Source organism: Buceros rhinoceros, unplaced genomic scaffold (assembly GCF_000710305.1).
Source record: "Buceros rhinoceros silvestris isolate BGI_N320 unplaced genomic scaffold, ASM71030v1 scaffold10463, whole genome shotgun sequence".
In the NCBI taxonomy this organism is placed as follows: domain Eukaryota; kingdom Metazoa; phylum Chordata; class Aves; order Bucerotiformes; family Bucerotidae; genus Buceros; species Buceros rhinoceros.
In genome coordinates, this window is record NW_010404232.1 from 5,128 (window position 1) to 30,467 (window position 25,340).

Here is a 25,340-nt window from a genome sequence, read left to right on the forward strand (position 1 = left end):
CTTTAAGATCCTCCTCTGTGGTCTACTCCCAGTTTTTCTTTTAGGGCTTTTTGGTTTTTTTTTTTTTTTTTTTTTTTTACTAAGAGGATGGACTCACGCTGACCTGCTGTTTGGGCTACACAGTTGATCTCATTTAAGATGAAATTTAAGTGAGGGAAGCTTCCTGTGGAGTATTAATAATTAGTTTGTAATGTTCTTGATCCTGTTAGATTTAGCTATCACTTGTTTTTATTTTTTCCACTTTTAAATGTATAAAATTGTACATTAATAGAACTGTTTTCTCTAACAGAGTCTTATATTAATCAAATATTTAATAGTCCTTTAAGTAGTCTTACAAGTCCTTGTTACAGTGGTGTTCCATCCAAGTTTGGGCACAAGAATGCATATCCTGAAAATTTGCTAAAAGGAGACATGCCCCAAAATGGTGTGGGCAATTCCAGTAAGCAGGGTTATTGTTATCATTTGGTTGGTTATTAACTGTAGCCTATAGTATTTATAATTCAATTACCGTAACTCTTGTTGTACGAAGAGATAATGCTACATTTTTTTTGTGGAATAATGTCTGATTATAGATTATTACAGTGAATTACAGTCTATCAGACTTCATTTTGGAACTGATTAGTGAGATCAGTAACAAAGGCATGGGATATTCTAAGTTTTAAAAAAAAAAAAAAAAACCAGAAATACAATGTAAAATGTGGATGTAAAATGTGGAAAGCACCTTCATTATTCTTTTAGTGGACTATTTCCATTCACCCAACTTACAAATGGCTTATTTTATCTAAAAAATATTCTGTGATATTCAAGTAGTATGAGTGCATCTTCTATTTAATAAACTCTTAAGTTCTTAATGACCTTCATGTGCATTCTTCTTCTCGATTATTTATATTTTCTGTACTGTTAAACCATGATAACTTTCTAATTTATACATTACTGGATTTTATATGCCAGTAGGCAGCATGTGTAGCATTTTGCCATTGTATGCAGACAACTTATTTGCGGCCCCAAAGCACAAAAGCAGGGAAATCCCCAGTGGTGAAAGGTATTTTGGCTAGCTGGTTACAACCCATACCTCACATGTGATGTAACACAATCATACGGGACAGAGCGACCCACTTGCAGGCTGCCAGGCCGCTTCCTCTCCCCTCCGCCTGCTGAAGACAGCCCAGTCAAACTCACACCTCCTTGTGTCGGTCACCAGCCAAAGGGAGAATTGCACTGCGCCTGCTGTACAACAGAGCATTGAAAGTTTTGGCAGCAGATGCTGCTGATAGGATGGAAGAAGGCAACAGCTCAGTGGCCTCTGGCTCTTGTAGCAGTCCTGGCTCTTTTTGTGCTGCGGAAGGCGCTCAATCTCTGCATCTTGAAGGATGCAAGCAGCTGCTGAGGATAGGACACAGAAAAGTTTGTGACCCTGGGTGTGGCTACTCTGGGTGCTGAGCATGAACCATACTGAATATATGTATAGCATTCACCAAAAGTGCAGGTGGTTTTAACATGAGCTATATTTTCATGTACCTGGAATTTGATCTGCTGTATGGCATTTAATACCAAGATAAGTCTCTCAGATGTACTGGCTGCTACTCAAGTGCAATCCATATTTTCTTTCCCAGAAAATCATTTTCCAAGTAGCTTCCCTAGATATCTGACTTTTGGTGCTTAGTTCTATTGGGGATTTTTTTTTTTTTTCTGTAACATTAAAATTGCAAGTTTTTTGACTGCATAATCTGTTAAGACAGATGCACTACACAATAACCATTTTCAGTTGGACATCTGTATCGGGAGAGGTGTTGCAGAGCACCCATGGCTCCTCTCTGCCTGCTCATCAGCTTTCCATGAATAGGTGACCCAGTGTGTGTGCAGCTCCTCTCCTGACTTGATGTAATGAGGGTTTTACCTATAGTCAGTATATGTATTTCATATTGTAAGAAGTGCTATCAAAGCAAAATCATATATGTCCATGTTGCACTCTCATGGTTTCATTGACTGATGTTGTGAGGGAAGTTGTTCAATTAAATTTTTCCATGTTGTGATGTCAAAACAATTGATACTTGTCTACCCTCATAAAAAATGCCAGTTTGCAGGTCAAAACCTTAATTACAGTTAATTTCAGTGTGAAAATGAAAGCTGATATTGTGGTTTAACCCTGGTAGGCAGGTAAGCCCCAAACAGCTGCTCGCTCACCCCCTCCTCAGTGGAACGGTGAAGAGAATCAGAAGAGTTAAAATGCAAAACCTTGTTTATGATTTCTGTCTCTTTGCCCTCCTGTTCTTGCGGCTGCTCTGCTGCAGAACAGGCTGCTGCTTCTGATGCTCCCTCTGGCACGTGCCTGTCAAATCTGTTGTTACCTCGAACCCTTTGAGCCCCTTGTTGGGTGCCAGAAAGTCTTGTTGTGGTTTAAGCCCAGGAGGCAGCTAAGACCCACAAAGCTGCTTGCTTACTTCCCCTCCAGGGGGCTGGAGGAGAGAGTTGGTAGGGTAAAAGTGAGAAAACACTTTTTTTAAATAAGTTTAAAGAAAATTAATTTAAAAAAAAAAAGAGAGAAAATGGAAAAGAAACAAAACCAAGAAAAACAAGCGATGCAAAATAACCCAGTTGCTCACCCTCAGCTGACTAATGCCCAGCCAGTTCTTGAGAAATGACAGTCCTGGCGAAGCTGTCCCTGGCTGTTATTGCTGAGCCCAAGGTCACACGGTATGGGATAGCCCTGTGGCCAGCTGGCGTCAGCCCTCATGGCTGTGTTCCCTTCCAGCTTCTCGTGCATTCCAAACCTCCGCGCTGGTGGGGCAGCAGGAGACGAAAAGGCCTTGACGCTGTGCAAGCGCTGCCCTGTGATAACTGAAACATCCCTGTGTTCACACGGGTTTGGTCACAGACCCGGTACCCAGCCCCGTACCAGCTACTGTTTGACTGAAATAGCGTTGAAATGCTTGCTTGTGCCTAAATACGTAAACCTATTTGGTTTTAACCTGAGAGTATGGTCGTATCTATGGGACGTTGCTGTTAGTGCTATTTACATAGCATAGCAATTATCAGGATTGTTGTAATCACGTAAAAAGAGAAGGCCTGTGCCGGGGGGAAGGGTGCAGCTGAAGTGTGTGGCTTTGGGAATCTGTCAGTAGACTGGTGACTGAGCCTGAGCAAAGATCACAGCGGATGCCTCAGGTGTTCTTCTGTTCCACTCTTTATGCTCAGTTCTACGAGGCTGTTTTCCTTATTGAACTACTTTGTGGAGCTGCAGTCACCAAATTTGTCAGGGTTTGAAGGATATCTTAGGTAACTGAAAATACCTATATGTTACCTCTCCTTCACTTATTTCTAATTTCCCAAATTTTGCCTTTCCAGTTGCTTACTTTCCACCAGGTGTTCAACCCTGACATTCATTAAAATATATATTGAAAATATAATAAGGGGCTTAGGAGGTTTGAATATTTTAATTTTGCTGTCTAATAAACCTAAGTGGATCTTCTGTAATTATAACTGAATTAATGGCAATTGTATTCTTCAACTCATTTTTAAGCCATGTACGTTGCCAAATTCTTGAATATTTTATTGGAAAAAATACTTCTGTAATTGAAATGCTGAGCTCTGAAATCTAGTAAAACAGAATTACATAAAATCTGTAGTTGTTTATATAGCTCTTCAAATAGGGCGCAATTTATTTTTTGCAAAATTCATCTGTTATTTACATACAATTTTCTCTATATACAAGATTCCTTATACACGTTCAAACCACTTTGTGGAAATCTCCTTAAAGAGCTAGTGTTCTAGTTTAATTCAGCAGACATTCTAGACATTGAACAGAAGATGTCTGAGAACTTCCTATTTCATTTTCCTGGATAAACAGCATTGAAATACTTTTGAAAAGTAACTTCTCATTTTCACAGGCAGTAAGAGTTCCCATTTTTTCACAGGGTAAAAGGTGCAGGATTAGTAGCTTTTCAATTAAATTTTGGTAGCATTTGGTAATCTTGAATTGATGTCCAGGAGTCCAGGAGTGACAGAGAGAAGCTGTATCTGTTTAGTAAACAATCAAATCAGAGACTTCTTCTTTAAAAAACTGGAGTGAGGAGTGGTAGTAGAAAATCGCTCTTGTGTATATTGTCCAAGTTTTATTTCTGAGGTGCTTTCTAGAGTTAGGCCTGAATCTCCGTGAAATCTTCTGCAGATGAGTTGAAATACAGTCTTACGGACGCTGCTGGACATCAGGAAATACATAACTGGGTCTAAGCAGCTGTTAAAAGATGAAAATATGAGCATCACCTCGTTGCATTTGTGAATTATTTCCTTCCAATAACAAGATGGATTTTGTAACTGTGATGTAATGTAGACAAACCGGAACATGTGGTAAGGAACAAAACAGATGGTGAAAATAATGAGTACAATGAAGGAATTCCTTGCAGTCTGGGTGTATTTTCCTGCATTGGGAAAATTTGCTCTTTTCCTCGAAATTTTCAGAAGGTTCTTGGCAATTTTAACATATGAAAGGATTAAGAGGAAAAAAACAATCCAAAAAATGATTACAAGAATATAATTTAAAATTGCTTCTGTCTTTGCATCCTGTTTGTTTCGATAATGAAAGCACATAGTAGAATTGCTGTCCCCACTCTTAAAGAACGATGGTGCAACTACTATAATAAATCCTGTTAGTGCAAGTGCCCACACCACGCAACAAATATGTATACTTCGTGTAGTAGTTAACATTTTAGGACGTTTCACAGACTTGTTTATTTTTACATAACGGTCTAGGCTAATTAGTCCCAACAGTACTATGCTAATATACATGTTCGTATAAAATAGAGTTCCTACAGTCTTGCATAAAATCAATCCAAACATCCAGGTGTTTTTGGTAACATGGTAGAGTATTCGGAATGGAAGACAGAAGATCAGCAGAAGGTCTGCAACAGCTACATTTAGCAAGTAAACTTGGATAGAATTCCTTTTCTGATGGATGCACAGGAAAGCAAACAGGGCTATAATATTTCCAACCAGTCCAATGACAAAAATAAGAGAGTAAAAAACTATCAAAGCAACTGATAATGACGTGTCATCTAAGGAACAACGGGTATTGTTTTGAATTTCCGAGGCGTTTATGGCTAGGTTAGTTTGGTTGCTCCAGGAGACTTCTGTGTACGGAATAATGGTCCGTAAATCAGCTGAAGCTGCAGCCATCATTTGTGAGAATTTTTTAGCTGTTCTGTAAGGAGGCAAAGAGAAATTTTAATAATTAAATCACCATTTGATTATTTTTATGTGTTTTGCTTACTTTATTTCATACCATCTTATGTGATATAAACATAAAAGGCAATAACTAAAAAAAGTAAATGCACCGAAGTATCGCTGTAGCTGAGTAGAATGACTTTAATCTGGATATCATGATACAATGTAAGTCTAGAATAATTGTTTCTCTGTTCTTCTTCACATGAAGTAGGCAAAGGACAAATGATTCTTTGAAGTTTAGATGTTAGGATTAGTCTTTCTAACACAGAAAACTTATTAATTTATATGCAAGAATGGGTAAGCGTAGCTAAGTGAAGTATTCCCAGTGTTGATATAAAGTACATATAAATATATCAAAACAATTTTATACTCATCAGGAGTAATTTTAAATAAGTACCATGGATCTCTCACATGCAAGTCATTAGGTTTTAAATTAGAAAAGCAACTGTCAATTAATATTATTCGGCCATGTAATCCATTGTAAGTAACACTGTGAATCAGTACTATTACAGTAGCTTGATTTAGTAATTAGTATCTTAATGTAAATTTAAGTATTTCATCCTTTTATTGACTGTTCACAAATCACTGTTATGCAAAGAAACTAATATTGCCTGGAAACTACATTAATGCAGTAACAGATTGTTTTCAGATCTTCCTTGTTTTCATTTCAAAAATTTTAATTTCACTAAAGCTTATTTTTGACCAAGAATGTACAATCTGGAAGATAAGTCAGCTTTGACCGAAGAAGGAAAACCAAAAAACTGTGTGGTTAGGCGAGCAGAACCATGCTGAGCTCTTCAGAGAGATGATTGAGACTGGTTAGTAATGATACAAGTTTTGTCCTCAATGTCTGTGTTGTAGCAATAACATAATCCATTAAAAAAATTTATTTAGTTTTTTTTTAAGGAGCCAAGGCTTTTTCCCCTAACCTCACAAAAAACTTCAAATTGGTTTTAGTACTCAGAACAAGAAAAAATGACAAAACACTGCCACATTCATAACTTTAAAATAGTTTTTCATTTGCATGGTAGGTCTAAGAATGCAAATTTACAATTAAATGTGTGACATAGCTAAGCAAATGGCAGCACTTTAGGAAAACTTCTGAGTAAGACCTAACGTACATACAGAATCTGGATTATTGAAAGGGCGGTCTAAAGTATTTCAACTACTTTACAATCGCGTTAAATTTGTATGATATGCTAGCAGTTTCAAAAATACTCCTTTTCATATTTGCTGTTCCGTATTGTCAGGGCGTGAAGGAATTTTTAAAGTATGATTAAAAAAAACTTGATGCTTTCAAATACCTCTTGAAACCTGTCTGCTACTGTGATTTCTTGTTTATGTTGCTTTTCTTTAAAAATACTTTACCTCATGACTTGCGTGAGTAGTGACAAGTTTTAGGTCAATGAGAGACAGAGGGGAAAATGGTTTATACTGCAGGTACGCTAGAAATAACAAATTTATGAAATAACTTTACGCGGTCCTAAGTTTTGTCATCTGTAAACCAGCGGGAATGCTTGAACCTAGATACACTTTAAAAAAGAGTTTGAAGGTCAGTAGTAGCTTTGCAGTTAAGAGAGATTTTAGCAGAAATTTGTTTTACTAGAGCTTAAGTATAGAAAGCCACTTACCGCATATATTAAGAACTTCTGCTGTTTTTCAAAATTGCTGGCGAAGACAGGACGGCGTAACGTGCGAGTCCTCTTATTAGAAAGCTAAAGCAGCAGCTTCTCTGTGAAAGTGGTGAGAGTCAGCTGACACAGTACAGTTGCCAACAAGGGGAAGTATAACTAGTGTTGCAACTGGTTTTTTAAAAGGTATTTTTAAGTAGCAAAACTCAGTTAATTGAAAAGGTCAATTTTGCTGTTATTTTCAGCTTTGCTGGGAGAGATTCTATAACAAAATTTTCTCTGAGTTTCACTCTGAACTGGAGATTTGGATTTTTTTCTCAGAAACGTTGTGTTGAGCAGTATCAGTGTCTTCCTTATTGGATGACAATTGTGTTGGTACCGACTTGTCTTCTTTTTAATACGGTCGTGTATAATAATACCGCTTTTCAAACGTAGGGTAAAGATAAATCACCACCACAGTGAGATGGTTCACTTTGCTTATGATCGTGTAGCTCTCCCATCTACCTTCCTTCTTGTCTGGGGTTACAAATTTGAGGTTGATCTTTTTCACTCAAAATGACAGTGATGAGAGAATGTGAAAGTGTCCCAAGTGTGCGTCTTAACAATTTCAGTAAGACAGAAGTGAAATACAATATGCAGAGATAGTACCACCTGGTTTTTATAGTGTGTAAGGGATTGAAAATTGCATTTTTAAATTGCAAATTTAAAAGTGGATTCCAGAAGTCCTGATACAAGGTAGCCTAAACTTAATGATCATCTCAAGAACATTGTCTTGCCTTAGAATTCTCCTTAGCATTTGAAATGAGAATTTTCGTGTTGAGTTCTTTAATACATCGTCTGCTTAGGAATCAAGCTTTTCTGGGATTTCAGTCAGAGCTGTAAACAGGCTCTGCGTTTTTACCCGAAGATGCATGTTCTCATACAACTGAAACTTTTTTTAAAGAAAACATGGGTGGCTGCAGGTTATGACTTTAGATAGTCAGATGGAGCTTACTGTAACTCTTTGCACTGTTTTAAATTCCTAGTTTTGAAATTGAAGCAGTAATGTATTCTCAAGAAGCATTATACAAATTTTACAGTCTTCCTTTTATTTAAATAATATGGTTGACTGCAGAGGGATGCTTTGAGTAAGTGCAGGAAGTCGTTCTATATTAAAAGCAGTAGTTCTGCTATATATTCATATTAAATAGTAAATTGATTTCTGATAGTTTTTGTTTGTATGTTGCTTCCTCCTACACCTGTCAGTATCCATCCAGATTGTTGTATGATATTATTCCTTTCGTATATGTTGTTCTTCACTCTTATTACTGGAAAGACTGTGGAGAATCAAAGGTATGGGTGACTGCCTGGAATCCAGTTTAGAAACTTGAACAAGTTCCCCCCTCACTCAAATATTTATGAGAAACATGACAGGGATGTTCCTTTTCTTTCCTGCCATTGGAAAGTGATCAGTAAATTTTGTGATTGAGGCTCAGAATAGTGTTTTATGTTCTCTGCGTGAAGGATGAAATCCCACAAGGTGTATTATATGCAGGATATTTTTGCTGGAGAATCGAAACAGTTTAAGGCTTAAGGGTGAAATGTAGAAGAGAAAAAGTGATACCAGGTAAGAAATTAGAGGCATTAATTTTTAGCTCCATTTTATTATGATTTCGTTTTGTGTTCCCTGTGAGTTCTGATTAAGTCCTGAAAGGCTTTCTGCTGTGCCTGGAACAACTGAAAGGGAAGTCAATGAAGAAAGAGAAGTCCATGGCAGGAAAAAAATGTATCTGAAATTAAGAAATTCTTTCAAAGAAAACCAAAAATTCTAGTTTCTGATTGCAAATTTATGACAGTAAGTTCTAAAATGCGAATTGTATTTCTCAAATAATACAATATTTGCCTGGGTTTTTGTCTTTTCAGCCACACTGTGTACTGCTTGCCTCAAAAGAGAATTCAGCCCCAGTAAAGCTTGGTGGCTTTGGGGTAGCAATTCAGTTAGGAGAGTCTGGGCTAGTTGCTGGAGGTAAGAATTTTTCCTTCAAAGTTATAATATTACGCATGTTGTACTGCAGAGTTCTGTTCTTCTGACAAAGCCTGGCCTGCAAAACAAGAGCTCAAAAATAATCTTCCGCTAAAAGCTTTGTTAACATTATAAACACACACAGTTTAGCTAAATTGTGAGTAGAATGTTACAGTGTTGTACGTACATATGCTAAGCGTTAAATACCTCTAGATGTTACTCAAGAGGCGCTTAGGCTGGTTTGTTCAAAATAAAACTGAAAGAAGGTAAAGAATTTTCAAATCTAGTACAATCTTTGGCATAATTCTTCCATGCTTGATGAAGCAAATTAAATAAATACGCTGTCAGAATTGAAATGTATGACCAAGCAGTTGAGTACGGACTTAACCCAGCGTCGTCGCTGCTCCCCGTGTCTCTTAGGCAGAACGCTCTTCTGTCAGAGTGCTGTGCGCTCCGATAGCAAACTCTTAGTAGTTTTCACATGTGACTCTTTTCTGTGTTTCAGTATTTCATTGTAATTATTGCATAACACATCAATATCTTGATACGTATGTATATTTTTTGACTAAGTGTGTTTTGTTTTCTGTGGGTTTTATTTCCTCTAGCTGCCTTCCATATTGTTCCAGACAATAAGGTTATGCTTTAATCAGCCTGCACAAATGAAGACCCAATCAATTTTCTGATGCTTTCATTGCCAGAGTAGGAGACTACAACAAAAGATTTTGTTAGGTTTTTTTCCTTCAAAACAAGTAACTTCCTCTCAGTACCATGCTTCTTCAAAACCTCAAATTTCCTAATCTAATTACTTCATGGCCTGCATCAATTTGGCTTTTATATGCTCTTTAAAATGAAAAGCAATTCAGGTATAAACACGTCAACAGCTTCTATTCCCTTCCAGATACCACTAATACCCTGGAAGAATCCAAGTATCTTATTCCTTAGACTCCTAGATACATCTTTTCGAAGAAAATAGCCATTCAATTAAGCTACCTTTTTTCCTTAAGAAAAAGGTCACTCCTTTCTTTACTTTTCCTGTGTTTCTCAAATTTTCTGTACCTCAGCCACTGCTTTTTTGAGTGATAGTTCCTACACTTTTGTTCCTGGTTCTCGTTTTTCTTCTTTATATTGTCACTGAGCAACTTTATCCATTTCTTGTTGTAGCCTCTCTTCAGTAGGTAGTCAGATACAGACTACTAGCTGTCTCACAAGAAACCTCAAGTTCAACTTGGAAAAAAAATCCTGCATTTTCCCCCAAACTGACACATCCTTCCTTTCCCGTTACCACTCACTGTTCACATGCTCAGCCTCCACACAGTTATCAGTGCTGGGTTGATCTTTCCTTTTCGATGTAAAACTATTTTCATTCCTTTCTGGTTCTGTTTGCAGTACTTATAGAAACTTCTTTCTTAAGCCTCGTCAGTATATTTCTCTGTATCTGTATCTTCTGCTCCATCCCTCTCAACTTCTGCCGTATCAGTCTGCTTTCGTATTTTTTTTCCCTCTCCCTCAACCGTCACTGCAAATTTGTAGCCTTTTCGTTAGCACTTGTAACTTTCAGCTTCAAATTCCTCTCACTTTCAGGGATACCCAGAGTAATTCCAATTCATTTTTGTACTCTGGAAGGTCTCAGTTCTACTGCTTGTTTCGAGCTTTCTCCTTAACAGGTTTCTTCTTTCGTCTCATCTTCTATTCTAGTCTTTATACCACAAACTTTGCCTGTCATCTGGCAGTTCTTTTCCCTTACAAAGTCCTACCTGAAGTCATGTTACTAGACAGTCTCCTACAGAGCACTTGGAAGATTTTATTTCTTCAGCTTTACAATATCACCCCAAAAGTGTTATATGAAAGTTAACAATACTATCTATTTGAACTGGGCTATAGATTTCTCGTAAAAAATTGTTTATCTACGTATTTGTTTAAATATGTTATCCATATGCCCTATGGATAAGCTTTGTTTTATAATAATAATAAATTACAGGCTTAATTATTAGTTGTCTCCTAAATGTAATAGAAACTCTCCTTATAGAGAGGTTTGAGCAGTGTAATAACCAACCTCTTCCCTTTAACATTTTTTTCTAATTTTTAGTGAAAAGCATTGATTCAGCTTAACATAGTCAATTATTTTCCTTTCAGCATGTCAATTCCTGTATTTGGTGGTTAAGACATCAAGAAAGAAATTGTCTATTAAATAAAAGCTATTCTGACCTAAAAACCCCTGTCCTTCTAACTCGCTTCAGTACTCAGTACAACTTCACATTTTCACAATACTGCAAGCGCTCTGCGTTGTACTGAAAGTGCAATACTTCCTAATCTTTCCGTACAGAGGTAACGTGTGTTAACGTGATACCCTAGCAAAATACACTCCTTACTAGGGTAAATCCCTACGTAGATAACCCGGGTGTTCAAGAACAGAAATCTTTCTTTATTTTATGTTTCTTGGAGTACTTTATCTTTTAAAGCAGAAGAGGACAGCCTTCCTTTAGAAAAAACATGTCAACATTGAAAGTAATTGAAAAGTAAATTGAAAGTAATGTATCTGTAGTATAGTTCAGCTGAGGGCTCTTCCCTTGATTTTGCGTTTAAACGCAGCCATTTTGCAAAAGCTCTTCAATATCTACAATGATCACTCTCTTTTGTGGTAGTTAATTTTCCTCCTAAAATAGGAGTTGCTATATCTACAGCATTCAGGGTTTACCAATGTTCTAAAATTTTTTTATTGCTTTCATGCATTTACATTTGTGCCATTTTTCTTACGTTTTTACGCTGACACAACTGTGCCTGGCAAGCCCAGATTGTGTGTAGCCCCAGGAAAATACAAGTACAGGAGAATTTTCTCCCTCAATGTCTTCGAAGCCTGCCTTCTAAGGAACAGCTTTTGCTTTGTTCAGGAATAAGGAATTTTTTAACTTACCAAAATACATCTTTTTTTCCAGTTGGATAGTTTTTTTGAAGGAAGGGGGATTTTTGTACTAAATATAAACTAAGTCCCAGGTTTTGAAAGTAGACCAGTCCTAATCTTTTGATGTAAGTCCACAGATAAACTTGTGTTGTTCAGAAAAATTTTACCTACAGTATTCATTCAAGCAGACAGAAGGGTGAGGGAGCTCATGTTAACAAGCTGTGACTTCATACTAGATGTCATTAATGAAAATGTCTGTGGAATAGATTTTAGGAACACGAGTGTCTTTTACCAGCTAACAACCCAGCTGAGTTTATTTTTAAAAGAGTTTAATTCTTAAGTAAGTACAAAAAAAAAAAAAGACAGAGCCATAACTCATTTTTCAGAAGACCAGAGGGGAAGACATAAGGAAATACCTTTTGTTCCACTGTGTTTGCCCATAAGCTGCAATGCAATTAATAAGCAGTGTGTATCGTCTTGTGAGTTACAGGGAATTGTTTTCATGAGCTACCGATCTCTGAAGGTCTCTTCTTGTAGTTCTAATGATCAGAAGCAGAAAATTTTACTAAGTGTATTCATCTGAAGGCTTGAAGTAGGTACTTGAAGAAGGAATTCTGGCAGCATACACAGTAGTTACAGCTCATCGTAAGTGAACTCTTTTACTGAGCAGGATGTAGACAGGAAACAGTCCCTGTTTGCATAGTTACGATGCAGGTGGAGTAGTGGAACCTCTGGGAAGTCAGTGATTAAATAGAGCAATGTCACCATATGATCTCTGTCTCCTTCCTTGGACAGTTTTTCTTTCAGAATATGCTATGAATTGACCCAATATTTTCTTACGTCACAGGTACCTTGATGCTAATCCAGTCCAGTATTGATTTTTACATATTATTAGTTACCTCCCCTAAGCTGCTTCAGAATCCTACAGTATCTTCAGGTATCCTAGCACAATCATCATCGTCATCTTACTGGGAAACATCTTCTATGTTCTTGAGAAGAGTACAGCACATAGCTATCAAGTGTTCTTGGTTCTTCATCAACTAGCCTCTTAGACTTACTGCAAAAATGGCACAAGTAGGCATTACCATACATTTCTCTGCAAATAAGGCCACAGAATTTGGCAGGGAGTGGGGGGTGAATCTTTTAAGTTTTGGTTTGGTTTGGTTTTGTTCCCATTAATGTAAAAATGATCTTAGAATCAGAATGGTTTGAGTTGGAAGGGACCTTTAAAGGTCATCCGCTCCAAGCCCTTGCCATGGGCAGAGATATCTTCAGCTAGATCAGGTTGCTCAGAGCCCTGTCCAACATAACCTTGAGTGTTTCCAGGGTTTTATAAAGCCCAGTTTAAAACTCGTATTTTTGATATGTTGGATTTTTACACTGAATAGACTTTTTTTCCTTTTCATCGTCTGTGTCTGAATGATATAGAGAATCTTTCTTTCATTTTCCAAGGAGATGAAAACGTTTGTAAGCTGAAGTCCTACACTAGTACTTTCACTTAAATGGTACTGTTTCTTTCCTCTACAAAGCAAGAATGCTGTTTCACTTTTTCCTGAATAATAAAAAAAAAAAAAAGTGAGCCTCTTCAAAGCTTTGCATCTGATAGACTTTGTTCTATTTAAAGGACACAGCTGTGTCTCAGAAACTACTTCATGTCTGGGTCAATTTGAGAGTGCTCACGGGAGGCTAATGTGTTTAGAAGTCAGTTTAGGTTCACTTCCTCCATCACAGTAATGGCTGAAAAGGCCATTGAAGCAATTATAATTTGTCTGGTTAACATGTGAGCTTTGCTTTGTTCATTTTCTGGACACACCCAGTTGTCCAGTTGTCTGCTGATACATCTTTTAAAATACATTTTCTTCAGACAATCTTCTGTGCTGAAGCTGAATTGCCTTTTTTTGCCTTTTTTTTTCTTTTTTATTTTTTAAATCTATTCATCTCCTCTATATACCTGCTTTAAACACCTCTATTGTCTGGAGTAATGTGGGAAGGAATGAAAAGTAGTAAAGCATTGACCTGTCTGATCTGTTGTGTGTGATTCTTCGATTCCTTCCACATTATTCTGGACATCCCACTCTCTTAAACTCCTTAATTTATGAACATATTTCTTATTACACTATTGTGAGAGGTCAGATGGTGATGTTTATTAGTACCTCACATTTTTTTCCTAAAAATTATTTGTTCCAGTTGTTTCCTTATACATCGTTCAGATACTACTGCTGTTGAAAGACTCTCCTTCTGATATCTTGGTCATCAATTCCCTGCCTTAGGGATGACAAAATCTGATTGGGTCTCTGTATATACTCTTCTTCTTGTGGAAAGCATAGCCCTATTGTCTGGAATAATATGGAAAGAGTCATAGAAACTAAATTATCAAAGGTAAGTCAAAATTTATCTTTAGTGCTTGTAAATTATATCAACACCTGAAGACTGAAGCTCTCTATTTAACCACAGGAAAAATCAGCAAAATTGGCGATTTCATAAATTTCCATGGATTACCAACATACCTCAAAAATGGCTGATTAAAAAGCTTACTTCTAGAAATAAGATGTGTAGTGTTTGTATCTATAATGCTTCCTAAGGAGACAAATGCTTTTCTGTAGGCATTTATTTACAATGAGTTGGATAGAGGCAGGTGTCACATTGAATACATACCACTGCTGAGTCTTCTCATAGTGATGATTTTCAGTTAATGCTGCTCTAAAACAGATAAGAACCTAGAAGCACATAGACATGAAATCGATTCCAGTCTTCCATATGATTTCTTCTCATACACAGATACAACAAAGAATCATGTGTGCATGCATGCATGCAATATTTATTTAGATAAAATAATGATATTTTATCATGGGCAGTCATTTAAATATATCCATGAGTGTTCTTATATCCTTAAGAATAAAAGACCTGTGGAAGTCAGAAATTACCTATTAAAGAGAGAAAAATGCCTTTGCTTAGTTTTTCCTCACATGGCCTCCAAAAATATGTAAAACTTCTCCCAAAACACCAAAACAAAGAAAATTCAAAAACTTATGAAATATTTTAAAACTGAACTGTTGAGAACAATTCTGAAATTTTACACTGGACATGTTTAGAAGCCAGATTTTCTACTAGATAATTTTCAGCGGAAGTGCTACTTGACCTAAAGAGCAGTGGGTATCCATGATTTTAGAAAACAGTCCTTGCTCAGGTCAGTTTTTAGAATAACCTCAAAATCATCATTTGCTCCTCTGATGAACCCAGTGAAATGGTTCGTTGTCATGAGAATGACAGCTGCCCCAGAAACTACTGCAGATCTTTAAGTGTCTAATACATACATACACACACATATATGTGCTTTTTTTTATCCTGTTTAACTGGACAGTTCAGTCTCAACCAATGAAGTTTTTGTTTGTTCTGGGTTTGCTTTTTCATGGAGATGAAATTGTAATTTTCACCACCACCACTGCCCCCCTTTCTAAAGTATCAGGATCTTGTAATCTCCACTAAAAAGGTTACAAAACCAAATCGTTCTATATTTTCACTCATTATAGTCTAGCAGTGGTAAGTGGCAAAATTTTATTAAGTTAGCCTAGTCATATTTCTCATTTCATTTGTATTTATGGAGTTGTCATTTTAAATGTAGAAGTGAGTATTGAGGCTTAATAGTCCTGGTTTTTCAGCACGCTGTTAAGTGGTGGTATCCATTTTGCATCTCGTTTATAGCAGCAGTCTGTTGGGGGTTGAGCTATGTAGAATGTTACCTGTTACTGAGACAGTCAGTTGCTTCTGCTCAGCCCCAAGCAGTTCATTAAAGTGGATTTTTATGGTATACTGGTTTTGAACCAGGGCAACAAAGATCCAGTTCTTCTGCCTGTGATCGAAGTTCTCTAACTTTCAAGGGAGGAGAAAAAATTTGAGATGATCATAGAGGGTCTGTTTTTAACTGTAACTTCTAAGTCTTGTCAGTTTGTCTGTAAGAGCTCTTGAGTACAAAGTAAACATGCACCCTCACATTCTGATGTGAGATCACCAGCTGAAGCAAAACAGGAACCTTGAACTATCAAGAAGCTGTAACTTGTCTGTTGTCACATAGAAAGTAGGAATTAAACCTCAAGAGGCTTGTTCTGTCAGAAGAAAAATGTGTCTGTGGAAAAAAAACATATGATGAAGATAATTAATAATGAACAGAGTGCTGGCAGTGGATGGCTACTGCATAAGAAATGCTTGCATTTTATATTTTATCTGCTAAATACGCTATTTTACACCATAGGAGAAAATGTAGGATGGGCAATTGTTTGCAAGGACTCGTTTTCCTCGCACTAGGATGTTCTGTAGATCCATCTTGACTGTGCTGCGAATGCCCAGCAGACTTAAATGAATTGGCAAAAAAGCCCCAAACCTTTAGGTCTACTTCTCACAGCACATGGTCATTTTTTTATGAAGTTCATCTCTGCAATTGTTTACTTAAACCACAGATAAGGTCCTGAGCTGAGAGGAGTGGCATATAGTTATTGGAAATACACATTAAAACTTGGATATAATTTGATACATAGGATTTGGTCCAGACAACTCTCTATATATCCCTGAGGTTTAATGCCTCTTTTATAGAGCTTTGTTTGTCCCTGTGATAGCTTGTCTTCTGCTGATTTCAGCTGTTTGTCTTTTGAATAATCACTTTTCTCCAGACTCCCCAGATTTCACAGCAGCAATTAAAAAGCCTGGTAGGAAGTCAGAATCTTCACAGTATATATGATTTTTCATTTGTGCTGGTAAAAAAAGATTTAAACAGGCTTTATTACCACAAATGTTTTTTTCAATGTGTAGAAAAAGAAACGCCTGCTCCAGAGTTGCAAAAAGGATACCCCTGCAGCCAAAGGCCAGGAAGTTCAGCACTGAGATAAACAAGACTTCTGTAAGCCAGGCTGCTCTGCGGTCTTGCGTGATGTTCTCTGTACCAGAGATTTCCGGGCTGTGGTGTGTGTACCACTGATGTCCCATGAGCAGTCGAAGTGATCTACAAGTACTATTGGAACAGGCAGGTGTTGCTGCTTGTGTACATGCAGTTAACTATACAGAGCTGGAAATGTTCACGCTTTTGCTGTCACAAATGATGACATCTAAGGGGAAAAAAAGAAAGGAAACCCTTATAGATATAGATCTGTAGGCACATGAAGAAAAGAAAGTCAAAACCCCCAGAGTTCTCATGAACTTGTGCGTACTGGACATACATTCTTTGTGTTTTCCCTCACTTCCCCATGACCGAGCATATAAAAGAGAGAGATCTTGGGTCATCCAAGGAAATAATTCTTTACCTTATGTTTGTGATCTTGAAGATTTGGCTTTGAGGTTTATCACTTAGGCTGAAAGATATATTATAAGACTATTTTGCATAACCAACAAGAAGAATTCATATTCTTTCCCCATATCCATCTCTGTCTTTCTCTGTCCAGAGTAAATATCCTTCCTCTTACCCTGGTGGCCTGAGGGGTGAGTTGAACTTGAAGCATCTTACTGTATGACTCTCTTTTAGCCTGGGAAGGAACCACCCCTTTACTACCTTGTCAGCCTAGACTGCATGGATTTTTAAGATGCTGATGCAGCTTAGTGGTGAGGTAACATTCCTTTGTCACAGGCAGACTCCTAACATTTATTTGGCAGAGGGATTGCCTCATAAACTGGGAATGAAAAGTTTAACACAAAGCCAGGTGAAGAAGTTTGACAGTGATGTTGTTTGTCCTTAGGAATAATATGAAGAAAAAGGTACCATCTTTCTGTCAATTTTTTAATGCTTGTAGGTGCAAAAAGGCGTGATTGGGTACAAGTTAACAGAGCATGGGCAGATCATATTTCTGCATTAGGTGGTATGAAATGAAGGATGGTCTTTACTGAGATATTCTACTACCAGGTATTCTCCTCAGTGTGTCTTAGCAGTGCTGTGACTTAGCTAACTCACGAACTGTGTGCAGGATAGGGTAGTCTAGCAAGTCTCTTTACAAGAGAAGACTGAATTAAATTTGTGCCATATGGACATCTTGGATCCTCTGGGCTGCATCGCGAACTCTCCTGGCCAGCAAAAAGGTGCTGCAAGCCTTGAGTGGAGCCTCTAAAGTCCACTGTAGTATCAGTGAGCAAGAGTAATTTATGAAGGTGGTGCATATGGTAACGGTTTGCTGCAGTTGTGTTTTTTACTTCTGTTGGTACTTGGTGGAACCAGAGTAGTCCCAAGACTACAGTGTTTTCCCTGAACGTTCAAAGCTTAATTCTTGCAGATTGTTTGCAGTGGAAACAGATCTCTTTATAATGGGAAACATTTATAGGCAGAGGTAAAGTGTTTCTTGCTTTTATTTGGCTTAATGTGTTACACAGAAATTGAGTGACGTTACTCTAATCAGTTTGTCCACTCAAAAGATCAGTTGGTACTAAATGTGTTTTGTTTCTGTGGGTATACATTCATTACCAGTCCACAATCAGTACTGTCCCAGAACATTGCTGTGTGGCGTTCATTGAAAGCACTCTGTGAAACCAATTATAATTATCTTTTTATCTGTGACAAGATATTTCCTACTTCAAATAAACGTGTAACACATTTGCTAGCATTTTGTGTTCTTGTTGGCAGTTTCAGAAGACTGGCTAAGGTTTGGGCAGAGCATCAGACCAAACTTCTCTCTTGCCAATTAGACAGCTTTTTCAAGTAAGCAGTGTAGACTGGAACTCTACCATGTCTTTGTACATTCTGTCTGAATAAATAACTCCTGTTTCAAAGGTTGTCCAGACTGATGTTTTTACTTTTATATGGCATGTTTCACTGAAGAATCTTAGTGCTCTTATGCATCTCATTTCACAGTCTGCAGGGTAGGATAGAATATTCCTCAATTTATTAAGTATAAAGCAAGCAAAAGGGAAACTACTGATTTGTGTCACTGGATGTATTTAATAAGTACTCAAGGAAAAAATAGTTGTATTAAAAGCTTAATCCATGAATAAAACTTATTTAAACTGTCTTAGTTTAATGCAGTAGTGTTCTTCATTACCATGTTTGACACACATCACTTTGACTCAATTTTGATTTTATTTCCATTTAGGACGTGTAGGAACACCTCATTTTATGGCCCCAGAAGTGGTAAAAAGGGAACCTTATGGGAAGCCTGTAGATGTTTGGGGATGTGGCGTGATCCTTTTTATCCTGCTAAGTGGTTGTTTGCCTTTTTATGGAACCAAGGAAAGATTATTTGAAGGCATTATTAAAGGAAAATACAAGGTAAATGACAGTATACCTGAATTCTTTTCTAGTGAGATATGCTTCACTAGTAAAATTTCTGGAAGTTGATTTTTGTATTTAGCTTGATTTAAATGTAAAGTTTATAGAAATCTGTCTGTATTACACAGGAAGAGAGATTATTTTCTCTTTCCCATGTATCTTAACTATCATAATGGCTGGTCATCATATTGCCTTGTTTTAAAACAAAATGCGTGTTACTGTAAAAATGTAGTTATGCATTTTTCTTTTTAGTACAGTGTGTAGTAAAGTGCAGCTGATGGTTCAAAAGGAACCACGTGCAACCGAAAGCAAATCGGTGTGCATGCAAGATAAACGTGTTTTACAACGTGAACTTCCTGGAGCCATTACAGAGACAAAGTTAAAGCTTCGACCTCATCATTTTTGCGGTTTCGTCCAAGATTGATTTTGCTGTACTTTGCAGCCAGAGTTATACATGGGCTATGTATTAGCAAATTAAGAGCGGAAACTCCTAAAACTGTCTGATAGTCTGTAATGTCGTTTAGGACGTATTTTGTTCTATGAACTTAATGGTAGTCTGCTAAAATGCAAGTGTCGGCAGTGGCGCTGCACTTGGCCAGGAGCACTTTTTTCATTCTTTGAAGTTTGTATTGGTAGAAACAGCTGGATTTCCTCATGGCACTGCTTTTGGGATTGCATAGACTGGTAGATGGTCCAGTTTCACTTCATGGAAGATTTCTTTATGGAATCTCTTAAGCAGCTAAAATCTTCTGGAAGCATACAAGTTAACTTTTCTTTGTTTAAAAAAAAGTCACAGCCAGCACGTTGTGTCTTCTCAGTTCCTTCTCTGTTCCTGTTCCCAACAGTCATATGTCTATTCATTGAAAATAGTATAAGGATTTCAAAACAGTCTTGCTGCAAATTTGCAATTACCTTCATTTCATTAGAGCTGAAAAAGAAATGACAAACCACAACTATAAATGTATGTTTAATAGCCAGATAATGTTCCTGAGTGCTCCGATTTAAAGGGATAGTTTTTCATAAAGATTGATGTATATAAAAGGGACTTATTATGAACAGATTATAACATTGAAAAGAGTCTGTTCATGATTTCAAGTTTTCATTTAGTACCTTGTAAAATTAGCCATGTATCATCTAAATAAAACTTAATTTCTTCATAGATTAAAGGAATACTAGAAATAGCTTAAGGATAGAATCCTTTACCACAAAAAGAATTTTCTCTAGTGCGGTTTTGTTGGTTGTCCATCATCTTGACTAGGTGAACACACCGCCATATGCACAACATGAAAATACACTCTAAATCATCTTCCGCATTGTAGTCTCCTAGAGATACGTTCTGCTCTAAATCCTGTTGCAATTGCTCGTATCGCTGGTCGCATGTCAGTACGCTTTCCTACCTGAGTGGCAGAAGATGTTTAACTGTTGTAAAATTGAAGGGACTTAGTTGGGAAGAGCCATTGTCAGTGATACCTGAGAGACGGGACCACAGCAGTTCACAACAGGCATTAGCTTCGTCCCTTCCTGCTCAGCATCAGGGGCGGTGAATGGGTTGATACAGACAGACCGTCATGCCATTGATTCCAGGAGTAGATTTAATGTCTGTGTTTCTCATATGCGTAATGAACTGCCAGCCAAAGCCTCATTAGTTTTTCTTTTTCTAGTGAAGGGTCACTTATATCTGAACAAAATGTAGTATGGGTAGAAAATTATACTGTGATTATAACATCATACCAAGGATATGTCAGCATTTGTGTGATACAGTGCTTGCTGTTTTCAGGGTTTTGTGCCATTTCAATAGCAACTAATATACAATTTTGTGAGTCATTAAAAAACTTAGAAACTTCCTTTTACGTTTATTATTATTAAAATATTTACATGTACCAACCACTGTTAAATCTATGCAATTATTTTACATTAAAAGTAGGTTCTTTTTCTATATTCTCATTACTAATTTAATTATTTTCTTCTTGCTTGTAATCAGATGAATCCTAGGCAATGGAGCCATATTTCTGAAAGTGCCAAAGATCTGGTACGCCGCATGCTTATGCTGGATCCAGCAGAAAGGATAACAGTATATGAAGCACTGAATCATCCCTGGTTAAAGGTATCAAAAGCAGCTGTTTACATACCAGTTTCCTCTTCAAGGGAGAGAAAGTTTTCCTTCTTTCTTTGAACGTTTCAAAGTAGACATCATGTTATACAAAATGTGTGATAATACACTTTAAACGATTTGTAAGATTAGAGCCTGAGAGCTTGATAACTGCCAGGCTTGAACTCTTGCTTAACAGCAACAGCAAACTCACTGAGGCTTCTTCGGCAGCATCAGTGCGTAGGAAGTAGGGCTGCGTAGAACAAAGCTCGAGGAAGGTAATTCAGGTGTCTTTCTGTGGCTCTCAAACTTCAGAAGAGTAATTTCTGATCTCTTCTTTCCTCAGTCATATCAAGATCTCTTTCCTATTATGCATGTGGCCATGCAGCTTAATGCAGTACATTATGTTGCTTAACTGTGCTGCTTTCTTACATTAGATTCCTGAAATATCCCACCAGAGTGAAGGAAGTACATAGTGGTGTGTTGCTCAAAGGCCCCTCTAACTACATACAATTATATGGCATCTGGTAATCAAAGTATTTTTCAGTGGTGGCAGAATTTGCAACACAGTTTGAGCCAGTGAAAGAATAGTTGCTGGACACTGAAGATGAACAACAAGAGCAGGAGAATACATACCTAACTTCTCAGCGGTCCTGTTAATAGGCTGTGCTAAACGCTGGAGTTGGAGAATGATGGGTGTGTTGCAGATTTCAAAGTTGGCAAGTACTGGTTCAGAGCATTGTATTTTCTTTGGCAGGAACTGATGAATTATCTATTTTCCTTTGATATCCTCTTTTTCTTTTCTATAGTGTGGGCCCAGGGTAGAGAGAGTTATAATACCATTAACTTAAACGGGGCGTTGATTTGGAAGGGGTGCTATTCTGATGTCTGTTCCTGGACTGTTTGACCAACAGAAAAAAAAACAAACCACAAAGAAAGAACCCGTGAAGCACAGGTTCATACATTCTTCTCCCTCCAAGTAAATGGTCTAACTATTAGTGAATGGAGTCATTCTTCCACTTCTTTGATCTCTTTCTGGCTCTGAATCCAAGCTGCAGAACTCTCTAGCTTATAAAAGGAGGGCAGGAGTGCGCACCTTGGGAATAAAAGGGTGTAGTGTGTGAATACTGGGGATCTGCAGGTTCAAACCTTTCCACTCAAAAAGAGCTGGAGTTCTGTCTGTTCCATCTGGGGCATCAAACATTTCGAGGAGTAGAGGAATGGACACCGTGTTTGGGAATCCCAAATAATCATAATCCACTGGTTGAGTCTGTGAAAAACACAGGTGATTCAGTTTTACCTGCTTGTAATTTGGGGGTTTTCTTCACTTTGTGAGCTTACTCACACTTGGATACCAAAGCAAGGGTTTTGTTGAGGGTTATTTTGGCCAAAAACTTCACCATTTTTGTTGTTTGAGCAACTAAGCTGATTAGGCTTTTTAAAAAGATAATTCTGTAATGCAAATGTGAAAGCTCTGCCTGTAGCGCTTTTGATGTCTGTACTCTCTTTCTGTTCTTGCTGGAACAAGGAGAGAAAATATTTAGCTTGAGACAGCTTTGTTTCTAAGCTTAGGCCATCATCAGTCAGTCCTCTCTTTTTTTTGCCTTTGGTAAACAGCCTTCCCTGCTGACTCAGAATTTTCTTCTAAACCATTTATAGATAGCAGTCAGATACAGCATGAGACAGAGACAACTTTAGTGCCACAGAGAGAGTGAATTATTTCTGCCAGTGATTTCACTCTGACTCAGGAGAAGCACGTGATGAACATTTACATTAAATTGATAAGTATGTGTCACATCTGTGGTGATCTGGGGCAGGGTAAGGAAGTAGTCAGCTGCTGCAAGTTCTGCCCCTGCTATCCGCTGTTCATTTTTCATCTGCAAATTTTTCATCTGCATCTAAAATGGAGAATTATTTCTGTAAGCGAGCACTTGGTGTCACCAGCTGGCACTTCCTGCTCTGTTGGACACATACCTCATCTCCTAAGTTTACCTGAAGTATCAAGCACCCCTTAAAAGAGTGCTTGAACATGTTACTTTGCAAATATTTATGAATCCCGAAAAGCAGAACTACTTCGTGCTTGCCAGCTTCAGTGTTTAATGCTAGCCACAGACTAACACCACAATGCTAAAACAAAAGGCTGGGCTCTTACTACAACGTGGGAAACAAAATTACAAAAAGATTATATCCCTGGCCCAAGTTAAGAATTCTTTCAAAATATTTTAGTCCCTTTCAGTCTCTTGAAGTCTTCCGTAAGTTGCAACAAATGCTTATTCTTCTTAGGATACTTATTATCTGGTACATTTCTTGTCTAGTTTCTTAATGTCGAGAGAGTATTGAGAGCTTGTTTTTAATCTCTCTTTTGTTACGTTTTTTCTGGGGTTTTTTAAGGAGAGAGATCGCTATGCATACAAGATTCATCTTCCAGAAACAGTAGAACAATTGAGAAAATTCAATGCAAGACGAAAACTAAAGGTAAAATGAATGTAGTGTTAAAGCAATATAATTACATAACTTGAATTTTGTACGATGCTTTATTCATTTTTGAAGTGTTAAGAGAAATCTATGCTCTGAAGTTGACAGTAAAATGAAAAGTTGAAACAGGCTTCATAGTTGTTTATTGCAATTCTTATAGTGCATATTTTTCAAACTGAATTTCAAGTGCCGATTGTCTGGTATCAGCTGTGGGGTGTATGAGATCTTCATTTTAAATGAATTCAGTAATTCTGTGCAATGTGAATTATTGGAGAGAAAAGTACAATGGCATTACGTTTATAATAAAAGGAACATAGTAATGTTTTAATGTCTTTTTTCAAGAAGAACAAAGATGTCCAACTCTACACAGGATTATTTCTCCACCGTATTGAAAAGAATGTTAACGTTTTAGCCCAAAACATCGTGGCTTCCCTTCAGTTCCTACCTTGGAAGGTTTAAGAGAAACATTTTTAAATTCACTGAAAAACTTGAGAAAATTTAAACAGAAACATGCAGCATTACAATTCATGAGGTTTTTTTGTAATTTATAATAAAACACAGAATCAGCTATATACAACGAATTGCTGCTTTGCAAAAGTTTAATGTAGCTGCAAAAAAACCCCAGTGATTAAGATGCGACAGTTGCTGCGATACGTGATAAACACCACCTTCTCTAGGTGGTTTATAATGGCGGTAGGTAATGCTCTTCTCTTAGGTGGTAGGTAATGCTTTCATTAAAATGTTACATTTTAGAATATGACCTGTTTTCCTGGTCTAGACACAATTTCAGATCTTTTCCGTATTTATTCCTGAAGACCCCACTATAATTAGGCCCGTGCTGTTTGTTTTCTACCATTTTATCCAAAGCACTGTTCTACAGTATGCTTCCTGAAATCATTCTTGCCTTCTGCCACAACTGTAAAACATTAAAGCCTGAATGGTTAAAGTGTAATTTATTTGAACAAGTAAATATATGTCAGAACAGATAACCATTGTTGTGGCTTTGTAACTTCCCAAGGAACGCTTACTCGAGGAGTCTGAGACGGATGTCAAATATCAGATTCTGACAATTCCTTAACAACATCATGTTACCTTAAAGAGCAATTTTTTTAAACTTAAAAAGTATAAAAGCTGAACCACCCCGTCTAAGAGGGCAAGAGAAATAAATTAGTTATTTTGTTTGCATTGTACTATGGGAATTCATGCCTCACAGTAACTCTTTTAAATGCTTTCCCGTAGCAGATTGTTCTCGTGGGTCTCCTCACACAGGATGTATTTACTCTGTATTAGAGTGGTGTATGACCAGCTCTTGTGTTAGATATGGTCACTGGTAACAGTGGAGCAGAGCTGAAGACTATGCAATTTATTTACTCTTCACGCACAAGGTCAACATACAAGAGACCTCAGGAGCTTGAGCGATCCAAGGTGTCTGGAAATATTTCATTATCCATCTTTGTGTAATTTAAACTTTGTGGTACTTCTATTCAGGGAGCAGTACTAGCAGCTGTGTCAAGCCACAAATTCAACTCGTTTTATGGTGACCCCCCTGAAGAGCTGCCAGACTTCTCTGAAGATCCCACCTCCTCAGGTATTTTAACAGAAAGTATATTTAGTGCCATATGAAGTTAACATTTAAATGTGAAAGCATAAATAATTTTAAGTCATAATGGAGAGAATTTAGAGAATATCTCTGCACAGCTGTAAGTTTCTACAGAAATTCTGAATGATTTTTTCATTTGTTTTATGTACATTTAATTAAAAAATAAATAGTGCTATAACCTCATATC

The 25,340-nt window shown here is 37.3% G+C and overlaps 2 protein-coding genes across 2 annotated transcripts in view; one reads left to right on the top strand and one right to left on the bottom strand.

Annotated features, from left to right (window-relative positions):
• Positions 1-3,996: 3,996 nt before the first annotated feature.
• Positions 3,997-5,175, bottom strand: GPR34 (G protein-coupled receptor 34). Its single transcript, XM_010133321.1, has one exon. The coding sequence runs from the start codon at positions 5,173-5,175 to the stop codon at positions 4,033-4,035; it is 1,143 nt and encodes a 380-aa protein (XP_010131623.1). The 3' UTR covers positions 3,997-4,032.
• Positions 5,176-6,733: 1,558 nt separating this feature from the next.
• CASK (calcium/calmodulin-dependent serine protein kinase (MAGUK family)) overlaps positions 6,734-25,340 on the top strand; it is a 54,493-nt gene continuing 35,886 nt past the window's right edge. Inside the window, 6 exon segments of the mRNA XM_010133322.1 lie at positions 6,734-6,772; positions 8,754-8,856; positions 18,814-18,989; positions 20,971-21,093; positions 23,470-23,553; positions 25,042-25,141. Coding sequence (XP_010131624.1) covers positions 6,734-6,772; positions 8,754-8,856; positions 18,814-18,989; positions 20,971-21,093; positions 23,470-23,553; positions 25,042-25,141 — 625 coding nt within the window.